At 40.9% G+C, this 11,964-nt stretch overlaps 1 protein-coding gene across 4 annotated transcripts; it reads right to left on the bottom strand.

Annotated features, from left to right (window-relative positions):
* On the bottom strand, positions 5,340-11,204 carry LOC104762130. Of its 4 annotated transcripts, none has more exons than XM_010485360.2 (14): positions 11,072-11,204; positions 10,360-10,458; positions 9,874-10,001; positions 9,621-9,774; positions 9,432-9,541; positions 9,231-9,314; positions 9,095-9,143; positions 8,877-8,968; positions 8,596-8,728; positions 8,211-8,296; positions 6,701-8,133; positions 6,513-6,623; positions 5,683-6,229; positions 5,340-5,587 (listed from the first exon to the last, which is right to left on the bottom strand). In XM_010485360.2, the coding sequence occupies exons 2-13, from the start codon at positions 10,450-10,452 to the stop codon at positions 5,850-5,852; spliced, it is 2,853 nt and encodes a 950-aa protein (XP_010483662.1). In that variant the 5' UTR covers positions 10,453-10,458; positions 11,072-11,204; the 3' UTR covers positions 5,340-5,587; positions 5,683-5,849. The 4 variants fall into 4 exon arrangements, with proteins under 4 accessions (XP_010483662.1, XP_010483660.1, XP_010483661.1 ...); XM_010485358.2 differs by having other exon boundaries at positions 5,342-5,587; positions 5,683-6,427; XM_010485359.2 differs by having other exon boundaries at positions 5,342-5,587; positions 5,683-6,427; positions 8,596-8,722.

The raw sequence follows: 11,964 nt of genomic DNA, 5'->3' as shown, positions 1-11,964 counted from the left end.
GGGGGGGGGGGGGGTTCTCAATGGAAAGCGATCCTTTCTACAAGTCGCTCAAACACGTATGCTTACTAAACAAAAGTTTCAAGTTTTGGAGGTTAATGGTAAGGAGAAGGTTGTAGTGCCGCGGGAGGTTTTTGAGGATGCAAAACCTTTGTGGGAGGATTTTGTGGTGGGGAAGTTTGCTAATGCGAAGGCTCCTCATGTTGGCAAGATTCACATGATAATGAATAAGATCTGGAGGCTTGGAGATAGAACATCGTTGATTGATGTTTTTGCCGTGAATGAGTTCACAATAAAGTTTCGTGTTCGAAGTGAGGGAATGCGGCATAGGGTTTTAAGTCGTGGCATGTGGAACATTGCGGATCTTCCCATGATCGTTTCTAAATGGTCTCCCTTTTCTGAGGAGACTCAGCCAGCTATGCAATCCGTTCCATTATGGGTCACTCTCAAGAATGTTCCACCCACTTTGTTTACAGAAAAGGGCTTGGAGTTTCTTGCAAGCGCAGTAGGGGAGCCGATTCGGTTGCATTCAAACACTGAAGCGTGCGTTAGTTTTGATGAAGCTCAAATCATGGTGAAAGCGGATCTGACAAAGGACTTGCCGCGGGAGTACACCATCTCGGGTGAGGAAGAGGGGGAACTCGAAACAGTTGTTCTATACAGCTATCCTTGGCTCCCTCCTCGTTGTTCTAACTGCAATCACTGGGGACACCTTAGCACTACGTGTTAGTCCCCCGGGGTAGTTCCCTCTTCACCAACTCAATCCGTGTCCCCTGCACTAAGGATTACTGAACCTCAATCCTCTGCCCTCCCTCCAGTTCTCGGTTCTGAAATTTCGATAGTGGTGCCTCCAGTTCTTGTTTCTGAGAGTTCGATAGTGGTGCCTCCGGCTCTCAGCTCTGAGAGTTCGTCAGTGGTGCCTCAGGGTGCTACTAACCTGGATTCAGGAGAAGCAAACTTGACAGATGAATGGATTACACCGAAATCGGCAGGTAGGGTGAGTCCTAGTAAGCAGAAGGAGGTGTCAGAGCTAGGTGCTGGTTCCTTGCTAAAGAATTCTTACTCGGTTCTTGGGGAAGATGCGAATGCTAACGATGATGCTTCCGAGGTTCGAGAGGAGGTAAATGAGCAGGAGGTTGGGGTCTCCGCTCAACAGTCTACGATGGAGGACCCAAAGGATCATCTCCAACATACTGGGGTTGCTATAAAGCAGGGTGCACAAGCGGTGGTGCAGCTCCGGACTTATCTGCCTCGGGGCACAAAAACGGCAAATAAGAAAAATTCAACTCTTTCTCTTCAATCTTCTCGGAATAATCCTGGAGATCAGAGTAAGAAGCCTCCCCTGAAGCATTAATGTCAGGTTTATGTTGGAATGTGCGCGGTCTAAATAAATTTTCAAAACATTCCGTAATAAAACAGTGGTTGGAGGGGAATAGGTTTCAGTTTGGTTGTTTGTTGGAGACTAGGGTTCGGGAAAGGAAGGCTTTGAGGTTGGGAAGTTTTTTGTTTCCGGGTTGGTTTGTTTTAACGAATTATGAGTTCAACAGTCGGGGTCGCATTTGGGTCATGTGGAAGGACACGGTGCGATTGGATCCGTTCTATAAGAGTGAGCAGTTAATCACTTGCTCTGTGAAGCTTGACGATCAAACAGAGGAGTTTTTCTGTTCCTTTGTCTACGCTTTGAATACTGTGGAGGCTCGCAAAGTATTATGGGAGGAGTTGCGTGAGCATCATAACTCGCCTATTCGACATAACAAGCCTTGGATTATTTTTGGTGATTTTAATGAAACTTTGGATATGGTCGAGCACTCTAGAGCTGATACAAATCCAATAATCTCAGGGGGTATGCGGGATTTCCAAGCGGTAGTTAACCACTGTTCTATTGCCGACATGGCTTACCACGGTCCCCTGTTTACATGGTGCAACAAAAGGGATAATGATTTGATTCTCAAAAAGTTGGATCGTGTGCTAGTCAATCCTATATGGACTAGAGTATTTCCCCAGGCATACAATGTTTTTGCTGCAAGAGGTTGCTCTGATCACTTGTACTGCCGGATCATGATTAAGGGGGATGTAGATACTCATGCGCAACGGAGGAAGCCTTTCAAGTTTGTTAATCTTTTGACTGAGATGGAGGAATTCAAACCGCTAGTGGACACATACTGGAAAGCGACATAGCCTCTGTTTTTATCTACTTCTTCACTCTTCCGGTTTTCAAAAAAACTCAAGGGGTTAACGCCAACTTTGCGTTGTTTGGCAAAGCGTAGGTTGGGGAATTTGGTGAAGAAGACTAAGGATGCTTTCGAAGATTTATGTCACAAACAACAAGCAAACCTTGCTAACCCTTCTCCTACGGCGATGGTTGAGGAGAATGAGGCTTATACGCGCTGGGATTTCTTAGCGAGCTTGGAAGAAAAGTATCTCAAACAGAAGTCGAAGTTGCATTGGCTGAAGGTGGGGGATCGAAATAACAAAGCTTTCCACAGGGCAGTTACTGCGCGCAAAGCTTCAAACTCTATCAAGGAGATTCTAGGATCTGATGGGAGAATGGTTGTACGGGACGAGGAAATAAAGGTTGAGGCTGAAAGGTATTTTCGTGAGTTTCTGCAGACAGTTCCGATGACTTTTGAGGGCACCACAGTGGAGGAGATGGAGCTCTTTCTATCGTTCTGCTGTTCTGAGGTGGATCAACAGGTTTTAACTCGAAAAGTTTCTGGGGAGGAAATAAAAAAGGTCCTCTTCTCCATGCTAAATGATAAGTCGCTTGGTCCTGATGGTTTCACTTCGGAGTTTTATAAGGCTACTTGGGAGATTTTGGGTTCAGAGTTTGTCCTAGCTGTTCAATCTTTTTTTGCTAAGGGTTTCCTGCCTAAAGGTATAAACTCTACCATACTTGCCTTAATCCCTAAGAAAGTCTCTGCGCAGGAAATGAAGGACTATAGGCCCATCTCTTGTTGTAATGTGATCTATAAGGTCATTTCGAAGGTCATTGCTAATAGACTTAAGAGGGTGCTCCCGAAGTTTGTTTCTGGTAATCAGTCTGCTTTTGTGAAGGATCGTTTGTTGATTGAGAATGTGCTGTTGGCTACTGAACTTGTGAAGGACTACCATGGAGATTCCATTTCTGGGCGTTGTGCTATAAAAATTGACATTTCCAAGGCTTTTGACTCAGTTCAGTGGTCGTTTCTCTCTAAAGTCCTCTCTGCAATGCAGTTTCCACTGATGTTCATCCATTGGATAATGCTATGTGTCACTACCGCATCATTCTCTATTCAAGTAAATGGCGAGTTGGCCGGCTTTTTCAAGAGTTCACGGGGACTTCGTCAGGGTTGTTCACTATCTCCATACTTGTTTGTCATATGCATGGACGTGTTATCTAAATTGCTTGATAGAGCGGCGGGTGGTCAGAGGTTTGGGTATCATCCTCGGTGTCGTTCACTTGGTCTCACTCATCTTAGTTTTGCAGATGATCTTATGGTCCTCTCGGATGGCAAGGCTAGATCTATTGCGAGTATTATTGAGGTTTTCACTAAGTTTGCGCAGCTCTCCGGTCTAAATATAAGTTTGGAGAAGTCTACTCTGTTCTTGGCGGGGGACATAGACAATTGACCTGCCTCTGTTTCGCTCCCTTTTGTCATAGGCTCCTTGCCGGTTAGATATTTGGGGCTTCCCCTTGTCACCAAATCTCTTACCACTGCCGACTGTTCCACCTTATTAGAACAGATCAGAAAGAGGATTCGCTCTTGGACAGTCCGCTCCCTCTCATTTGCTGGTCGTTTTAATCTGATATCCTCTGTTACTTTCTGGATGGGTGCTTATAGGTTACCTAGGGAGTGCCTCAACGAGATTAACTCCTTATGTTCGGCGTTTCTCTGGTCTGGCATCGAGATGAGTACTAGAAAGGCTAAAGTGGCGTGGGAGGTTGTATGTCGACCGAAACGTGAGGGTGGTCTTGGTTTAAGATCCCTGCATGAGGCTAATGTGGTATGTTGTTTGAAGTTGATCTGGAGGTTAGTTTCAAAAGGTGAGTCTCTCTGGGTACAGTGGGTTCATATGAATCTGTTGAAGCAGGTTTCGTTATGGTCATTGAAAGGTACTACAAGTCTGGGTTCGTGGATATGGGCTAAACTCTTAAAGTATAGTGATCTTCCTAAACCTTTCTGTAAAGTGGAGGTAGGAAATGGGGAAGACACTTCGTTCTGGTTCGATAATTGGTCAAACCTGGGTACACTTGCTGATGTGGTAGGGAACAGTGGAGTATTAGATTTGGGGATCAGCTGGCCGAGCTCTGTCGCAGCGGTGTGGTCTCGCTGTCGGCCTCACCGGCACCGAGCAGACCATCTCAATGTCATAGAGGATTGTCTGTTACTTCAGTGGCAACAACTTCATGAGCGGGAGGATAGAGTGCACGAGGGAAAAATGATGTTTTTCGACAAAAGTTTTCAACTCGCGACACTTGGAACCATACTCGAACTACATCAAGCACTGTGTCATGGCATCAGGGAATCTGGTTTGGTCATGCAACGCCTAAGTACTCTTTTTGTGTCTGGCTGGCGGTCTTGGATCGGTTATCAACAGGTGCTCGTATGGTTGCGTGGAATGGGCAAGCAGCGGGTCTTTGTGTATTTTGTCAGCTTACCTTAGAAACACGGGATCATCTTTTCTTCGCCTGTCCTTTTGTCTCGACTGTGTGGTCTGCTCTTGCCAAAGGACTGCTGCAGACATTTTTTACCACCGATTGGCCCCTCCTTATCGATTACATATCTAACCCGAACCTTCAGCTGGTAGAAGGTTTTCTAATTCGCTACTTATTTCAAGTAGTGGTTTATACGGTCTAGAAAGAAAGAAATGGTCGGAGGCATGGTGAGTCACCGAAGCCTGCAGACACCATCATTGCGTGAGTTGATAGGCAGGTTAGAGACCAGCTTCTTGCTATAGGTCTTATGGGTGATAGGCGATATGATGAAGGTTTTCAAATGTGGCTGCAATCCCGATCTTAGCACAAGTTTTCTATTTTAATCCTTTCAACACATTTATTATTCAAACTATGTTGCACAAGTTGTAAACCCGTTTAATTTTTTTTTTTTTGAATATAATTTAACATTAAATTCAAAAAAAAAAAAAAAATTATGCTTTCTCTACACGTGTGGAGCCGATTGGTACAGAATGAGCCATGGAAGATGCATCACTTTTCGGTCAGGAAACTTACGCCCGGCGTTTACTATTGTACTAGTTTCCTTGTTATGCCTAACTTTATACCACATACTCGCACAGTCTATTAGGACGACTCAGCACACACAGCTGGTTGCATCTATTATATGTGCTTTGTTCTTTCGACACTCTGAAACAAAATATACTTTTCTTTGCTCTATAACAATTTGATGTTTTATAGAATTTTTCAAAAAGCTATACTGTTATTTGTAACTAAAATCCATTTACAATTTTTATATAAGAAAAGAAAAAATTCAGAGGCACGACTTCGACCCCTGTTATATCGCTGAACCCTCAAAATTTGACAGACTTCCGACCAAACCCCATCAGCAGAAATCAAAATCTATCCAACGCACCCAAACATTAACATCGCTGCTCTCTGCAAAGGAGAAAACATATCACTCTCACATATACTACCAAAACTGATAGATCATTAACCAAAATCACACATTATAGAATTAAGTGATTCAGTACCTTTCAAGTTCAAATTGCTCTTGGGGAATCTATGTCAGGGTCCTGCATCTTTGATGAGAACTCAATTCTATATGTGAGCAGTCGTAGCAGTTTTTAGTATAACTTTCCCAACACTCGGGATCAACCAGAGAAAATCCAACAAAGCGGAACCTCTCTTCATGCCAGAATCACATCCCATATGTCCTATTATACACATCTCCGGGACTTGGAATCCGGAATTTGGGTTCTTCGTATCCGTTGTTGTATATGGTCCCATTAAATCCCAGCCGTTCATTCCTAAGAAGCTCTGCCATGCCTAGAGAGTTAACACTTTGACCTTCATTCCACTTATCCCAGTGACCATTAGACAAGATTGAATTTGCAGATGGTTGTTGTCTTGGGTGCTGTGAGAAAGGGGATAAGCTACTTCCCTGTGTTTGATCCATTAGCCTTGAGCTGATTCCATAAGGATCGGTAAGTGAAGGAGATAAGTTTCTAAGGTCATGATGAAACCCATTGACTTGTTGTTGTGCACCAGACAAGGACTGCTGTCTCAACATTTGGAATCCTGTTTCATTTTCAAAAGAATTCAGTTGTGATGAGAATCCTGATCTCCTATCCAAGTCTGCATTTACCATCCCTCTTCCTACAGCTAGAATTGCAGGATCCACAAATTCAATATCACTTGCACCACTCGAATTACCAACTGAAGGTGGTACTTGATATGCATTCCTCAGCAAGGAAGAAGAGTCAAGAAAACGAGTTCCTACGATACAAGTGCACAATAGTTATAGTCTCTAGCATGAACTACACTCTAAGCTACCCCCTAATAGAAGAAGAAAATAAATTACCTGGCACAGTATCAGAAGATAAGCCCATCCTTTCATGTGAAGAGAAGCCAGGAGGCGGTAACCTGTTGGGAGCAGAAAATCCTGGAGGAGCAGAAACTTGGGGTCGTGAAACTGCAAGAAGACAACGGGTGAAAAAGTTGGAAATCTAGCAGAAAAATATAAAAACGCGAAAAGTCAGAAATACTAACCAGGATTCTTGTGTGAAGAGAATAAAGGACTAGCAGCAAAGTTATCCAATCCACCTGAGTAGTTTGATGCAAATCCATTTAGACTCCCGAGATTATCTCGATAAATATCTCGGCTCACTACAGACTCCTGAATAGGTTGATTTCTTGACAACTGCCCATACATACTATGGGTGTCGCTGTCATATGCTTGATTATTAGATTCTTCATACCGTGCAAAAGAAAATCTAGACTGGCTATTATGTTGCTTTAGGAGGTTTGAGGGTTTAAGAGTACTAGATCGCTGATCAACTTCACCGAGCAACTCTGCCAAATTGTGTGTAGAAGTCAAGGATTCATCCCATGGATCAAAATCGAGTGACAAAATGTTTGAAATTATAGCATTCTCTGCACTTTTGATTTTGTTCCTGCCTTCATTAGAAAACAGAGAGTTCTCCACAGTGTTAATTCCTTCATTAGCAAACAGAGAGTGCTCCACACTGGTCATGGATTTATCACCAAATCCATTTGGAAGATCTCCATTTGGAAGATGCAATCTATCACTGCCTCTATCCAAAGAGGACCTCGAATTTGAGTCGTTCACACCTGGCACACCTAAAGTTTCACAAGGCGGGGAAGAACGAGAAGTCATATGATTTGTATCCAAAATGGAACTTGACAAATTAGACATAAACCGCGAGCGGATAATATCCTCTTCAGGGTGATGCTGTTGGCTATCGAATCGTGATCTATCCTCCACTTGTAATTTTGAGCTACCTTGCATCTGCGATTGCAGATCTGATCTCCACTCCCACTCTGGCCTTGAGAGGGGGACCCCATCCTCTGATACGATAGCTTTCTTATCAGTGTTTATAGAACTATCCATCCTACATTGCTCTAACTGTGGCAACTTTGATACCTCATGACCAGGTTGTCTAATAGAACCTTGATCACACCAACTACCAATCGCCATTGTAATATCGGGATGTTCATCCCTACAATTCATATCAATCCCCATGCGTGCAACACCATCCGACAAGTTTCTTACAATAGGGCCATCTTCTACAGCTTCATTTGCATCGTTAAATGAGTTCACAGTAGCTGAAGGCTTGTCAATGTCCCCGTCACCGTAGGAAGAGTCTAATGAACTGGATAACCTATTGCTATTGGGATCTCTATCGAGTGAGGTAGTCCTCTTGGACCCGGAATCAACCACAACATTATGCTGCAAATACTTCAGCACGCTAGGTTTGCTTCTGTCCACAACTATTTCGCTTTCTTCTTTGCGCGATGGTCTTTTAAGAACGTCACTAGAGGATACAGGCCCATGAGCTGCGTTCGCAACAACAGCGGAAAACGCCAAGTTTCCATTTACCGATGTTGATCTTTGCACATCAGAAGATCCATTTGAGGTAGCCGAAGTTGCTAAAGACTGCTGGTTTGCAATATGTGTCCCCCTGCAACAGAATTCCCTATTTTATCAGATTGACCAGTCGGAAATACTTCACATAAAAAGCATCAGGTTAAGACATACCATGACGCTGCAGCAGGGAGAGCAGTTGATCTGCTAGAGCTCCCACTCCCACTAGGAGGAGAATACCTGGGAGCACTTGCTGCATTCTGCTCATATAAAAATATATTGAGACATCAAATAATAAGCTCAGTAAACCAAAGAATTTTCATAGCTAGTCATGCTACAACATCATTTTAGTAATGAACTAGGATTAATAAATAAGAAATGCTTCAGATGTTTAGTATTTTCCGGTTTGTTTTGGGCCGTTTAAGGCTTTCGAGAGTTTTTTGAGGCTAAACATCCTAGGAAATGGTTTGTAATCTACTCAAAACATATTCTTGGAACACATGACTCAAGCCAAATAGAATGGTTTGTCAAGGGCAAGTTGAGATTGAACTGAACTTACGGTTGAAGGAACCTTTACAACTGGTTTTGCAGAAGAAATGTCACTGGAATAAGCAGCCAGTGGTGGAGGTAGTAAGCTCCCTGAACGGTGCTGCAGAGTATTTGTTGCTCCAGTGATTTGTTGAACTCTACTCCTTCAAAATTACTATAAGACTTAACTAATCATCCAAAAATACTAGAGCAACCATCATGTTTTACATATACTAAGTAAAACGGATCCAGGAAACAGAACAATCATGAATGCAAGAAGGAATTATAAAATTTTAGATGGTAAAAATTTACCTTGTATAAGCTGATATGACTTCATCTTTTGTGAAACTATCTTCTTGAGAACCAACCTCATGCAAATAGAGACAATCAGGATTGACGCATGCCTGAAATAAAAAAATGCAATTCATAAGCCAAAAAGACAAAAAATTTCAACATTTATCTGAAAAGAGGTAACCAAAAGAACAACTCAGGGACTCAGCAAGCAGAACATGAATCCATTGGAGACCTACCACATTTCTCAGCCATGCATGACAATACTTGGTTGTCCCAAAACATGCCCTGCAATATACATGAGTGAGAGTACATAATTATTAGGTGAATGATTTCAGATAGTTTCAGAAAATAAGAAAGCAAGTTAAAACTTACTTCAGTGATTTACCATCCAAGATAAACCCATGAACAGCCTGAATGCAGCGAACAGCCTCTTCCTCTTTTCCATAAGTAATATATCTGGGACCGGAGAAATTTTTATCAGAAAAAAAATAAAAAAAAAATTATAGCAGAAGGCAAAGAAATTTATGCTAAGAGGAAAGTTTTACGATAAGGGAAGTCTATACAGAAACGCACACACTGCATGTATTGTTTGGGAATTGTTGGATGACACCAGATGTTGTTCGGGACATGGAAACCTTGAGAACTTTTCCATACTGACCAAAATATTCTTTATGCTGGAGTAGCTGAAAAAAAATGGAAGGCTAGTTAAATAGCAATCCACAACAAAAAGAATATTAGAGGTTTGGATGAAACTTCACATACATCTTCATCTGCTAGATTAAGGGGCAACCCAACGATGTAAACAAGATTCCTTTGAATCACTCGCACACTGGTGAGTTGTTGCTTTCTTCCCTCAGAAGGTTTTGATTTAGACTTTTGGATCTTCTTGTGCGCCATGTTACCTTCCGAGGCCAGACTGTGAAGGGGGCAATAGACAAGCCATCAGCAAAAGAAACAAAAAAAGATTTTCCCAGACTAAAAATTAAATTCGCCAAAAAGATAATGCATCATCTACCTGTCACAATTAACAGTCATCCCTACAATCTTTTCTTTGTCATATGGAGTGCGACAAGCTGGACAACGCCCTTCTATTTGATCTTTCTCTGCCATGTCAACTATGTGATGCCAGCACCAAACACATATCTGAATCACATATCACAAAAATATTAACAGAACTCATATCTGAATCACAGATCACAAAATATATTAACAGAACAAAAATCAATGGTCAATGAGGCTAGCAAAAGATGTGCAAAATTCCACAACTAAGTTAATTCTTATCACATCTATTCTATTTCCGTGCTACGCAGATAAACCGTAGCAGAAACTTTGAGATAAGCCAAGAAAATTAGATCGTAACCTAAGAGGCTTTAAGAAAGACGAGAGCTATTGAGCATTGCAATAAGCAAAAAACTGTTCTCCCTACTATAATACTCAAGTTTCAAGACTAAGCAGTAACAAGTCAATACACTTGACAGAAAATTGAAGTTAGATGCAAGACCTGATAGCCGCATTTGCAAGGCTTCAACTGTTGATCAGTCAGGTCCATCTCTTCAGCACACAGTGGGCAGGTCTTCTCTCCATGGTCACTCATGTTGGTCTATAAGAGAAATTGAGATACATTAGTCAACAAAGTTAAAGAATACAAGTAAAAGCCAAACTGCGCTGAATCCAAAATCTCAACCACAGGCTAAATCGCCCGGAGACTAGATTTATCATCAGAAGAAAGTCAATATACATTCAGAATAATCCTAATCCAATCCTAGAATTATCATATGTTAACTCATCTCATCAACGTTATCAATTGCCAACTTACAAAAATCTAAAATTTACTCTAAAATTCAAACTTTCAGATCGATTACTAAGGAATATAACAATCAGAATCTATAAAAAAAAAAAAAAACAATCTACAATGAAGAACTCCAAAAAAAAAACGATCTGTGCATGCGCCGTACGATTCATAAAAAGACGCGTCAACGGACAAAAAGTGAAAACCAATCGTTATGACACAATCACAAAAAAAAAATCCAATAAAATCAAAAATCTCAATCACGATTAACGATCCAAACTAATAAACTCATGATCCCACAAAAAAAAAACCCTCGGATTAAAAAAACACAGAATTAGGGTTTTGAGATTCAGCTGATTCAAACTCAACGAGAGAAAAGGAAGGAGATTTCTCAATAAGATGCAAGAAGAAGAAGAACACATACGATTCGAGAAGGATCGATTGAGATTGCTGAGGGAGGGAGATGAAAGAAGATTTGAGATGAGGAAAAAAAAAGGAAGAAGCTCGAACGAGAGAGAGAGAGAGATATGGATGGATGGCTGTGATTTTTATTATTATTATTATTTTTTTTTGTCTGCTGCCAGATCCACGTTGCTGTCTTGTTAAACTATTAAATAAAAAGAGGATTTTGAAACTTATTACCCTTCGAATTCTAGTTTTATTACGATTTAATCCGGTTCGGTTTTTGTTACCCGGGTGATTTTGGTCGGTTTTATATTACTACCAAAATTACTCGACCACATGTAAAATCTTCTAGTCTTGGAATTTTTTTATGTTACCAAAAAAAAAGAAGAGATTTTACACAACCACATATAAGGAAGGGTATCTAACTATCTATAGCTATATGACTAGATTTAAAAAAAAAAAATATCTAGGTGAAGAAATAAGTGACAACATCATATTATCACATTTTAGCTAACTTAAATCAAAATATATTTGGTATTAAGTATAATAGATATGCCATATACAAACAAATTTTATGCTATTTAATTTTGTGAATAATCAGACTAACAAATCACAAATTTGGTCCCAAGCTTGTAAATGTCATGGATTGAATAGAAAATGCACGACATGTTCACTTGTATTTGTCCTTAAATCTTGTCATATATCTCTATTATAGGTTTGACCTAATGAATATCTCAATATGCGATAAGAAAAATAGCTCTTCCAGAAGCCAATCATGCCTCAACAACAAATGCTTTCTACATATTTTATTTCTTACGTATACAAAGACCATAAAGTGAGTGTGTTTTACAAAGTTTACTTTTAACCTTCAGTAGTGATAAGAGAGTAAAAAAAAATAGTTAAGTAGAAGAA

This window comes from Camelina sativa, chromosome 18, assembly GCF_000633955.1.
Source record: "Camelina sativa cultivar DH55 chromosome 18, Cs, whole genome shotgun sequence".
Taxonomy (NCBI): Eukaryota; Viridiplantae; Streptophyta; class Magnoliopsida; order Brassicales; family Brassicaceae; genus Camelina; species Camelina sativa.
Note: the sequence above shows the minus strand (reverse complement) of the source record. Positions and strands in the feature narration are given on the sequence as shown.

Excerpts from the sequence above, each read along its gene's own strand:
- LOC104762130 (XM_010485358.2), bottom strand. The coding sequence starts at position 10,452 with ATGAGTGACCATGGAGAGAAGACCTGCCCACTGTGTGCTGAAGAGATG. Across the intron at positions 9,144-9,230 it reads TTGGATGGTAAATCACTGAA|GGCATGTTTTGGGACAACCA; the intron begins GTAAGTTTTAAC and ends TGTATATTGCAG. Across the intron at positions 6,624-6,700 it reads CTCTTCACACAAGAATCCTG|TTTCACGACCCCAAGTTTCT; the intron begins GTTAGTATTTCT and ends GTCTTCTTGCAG.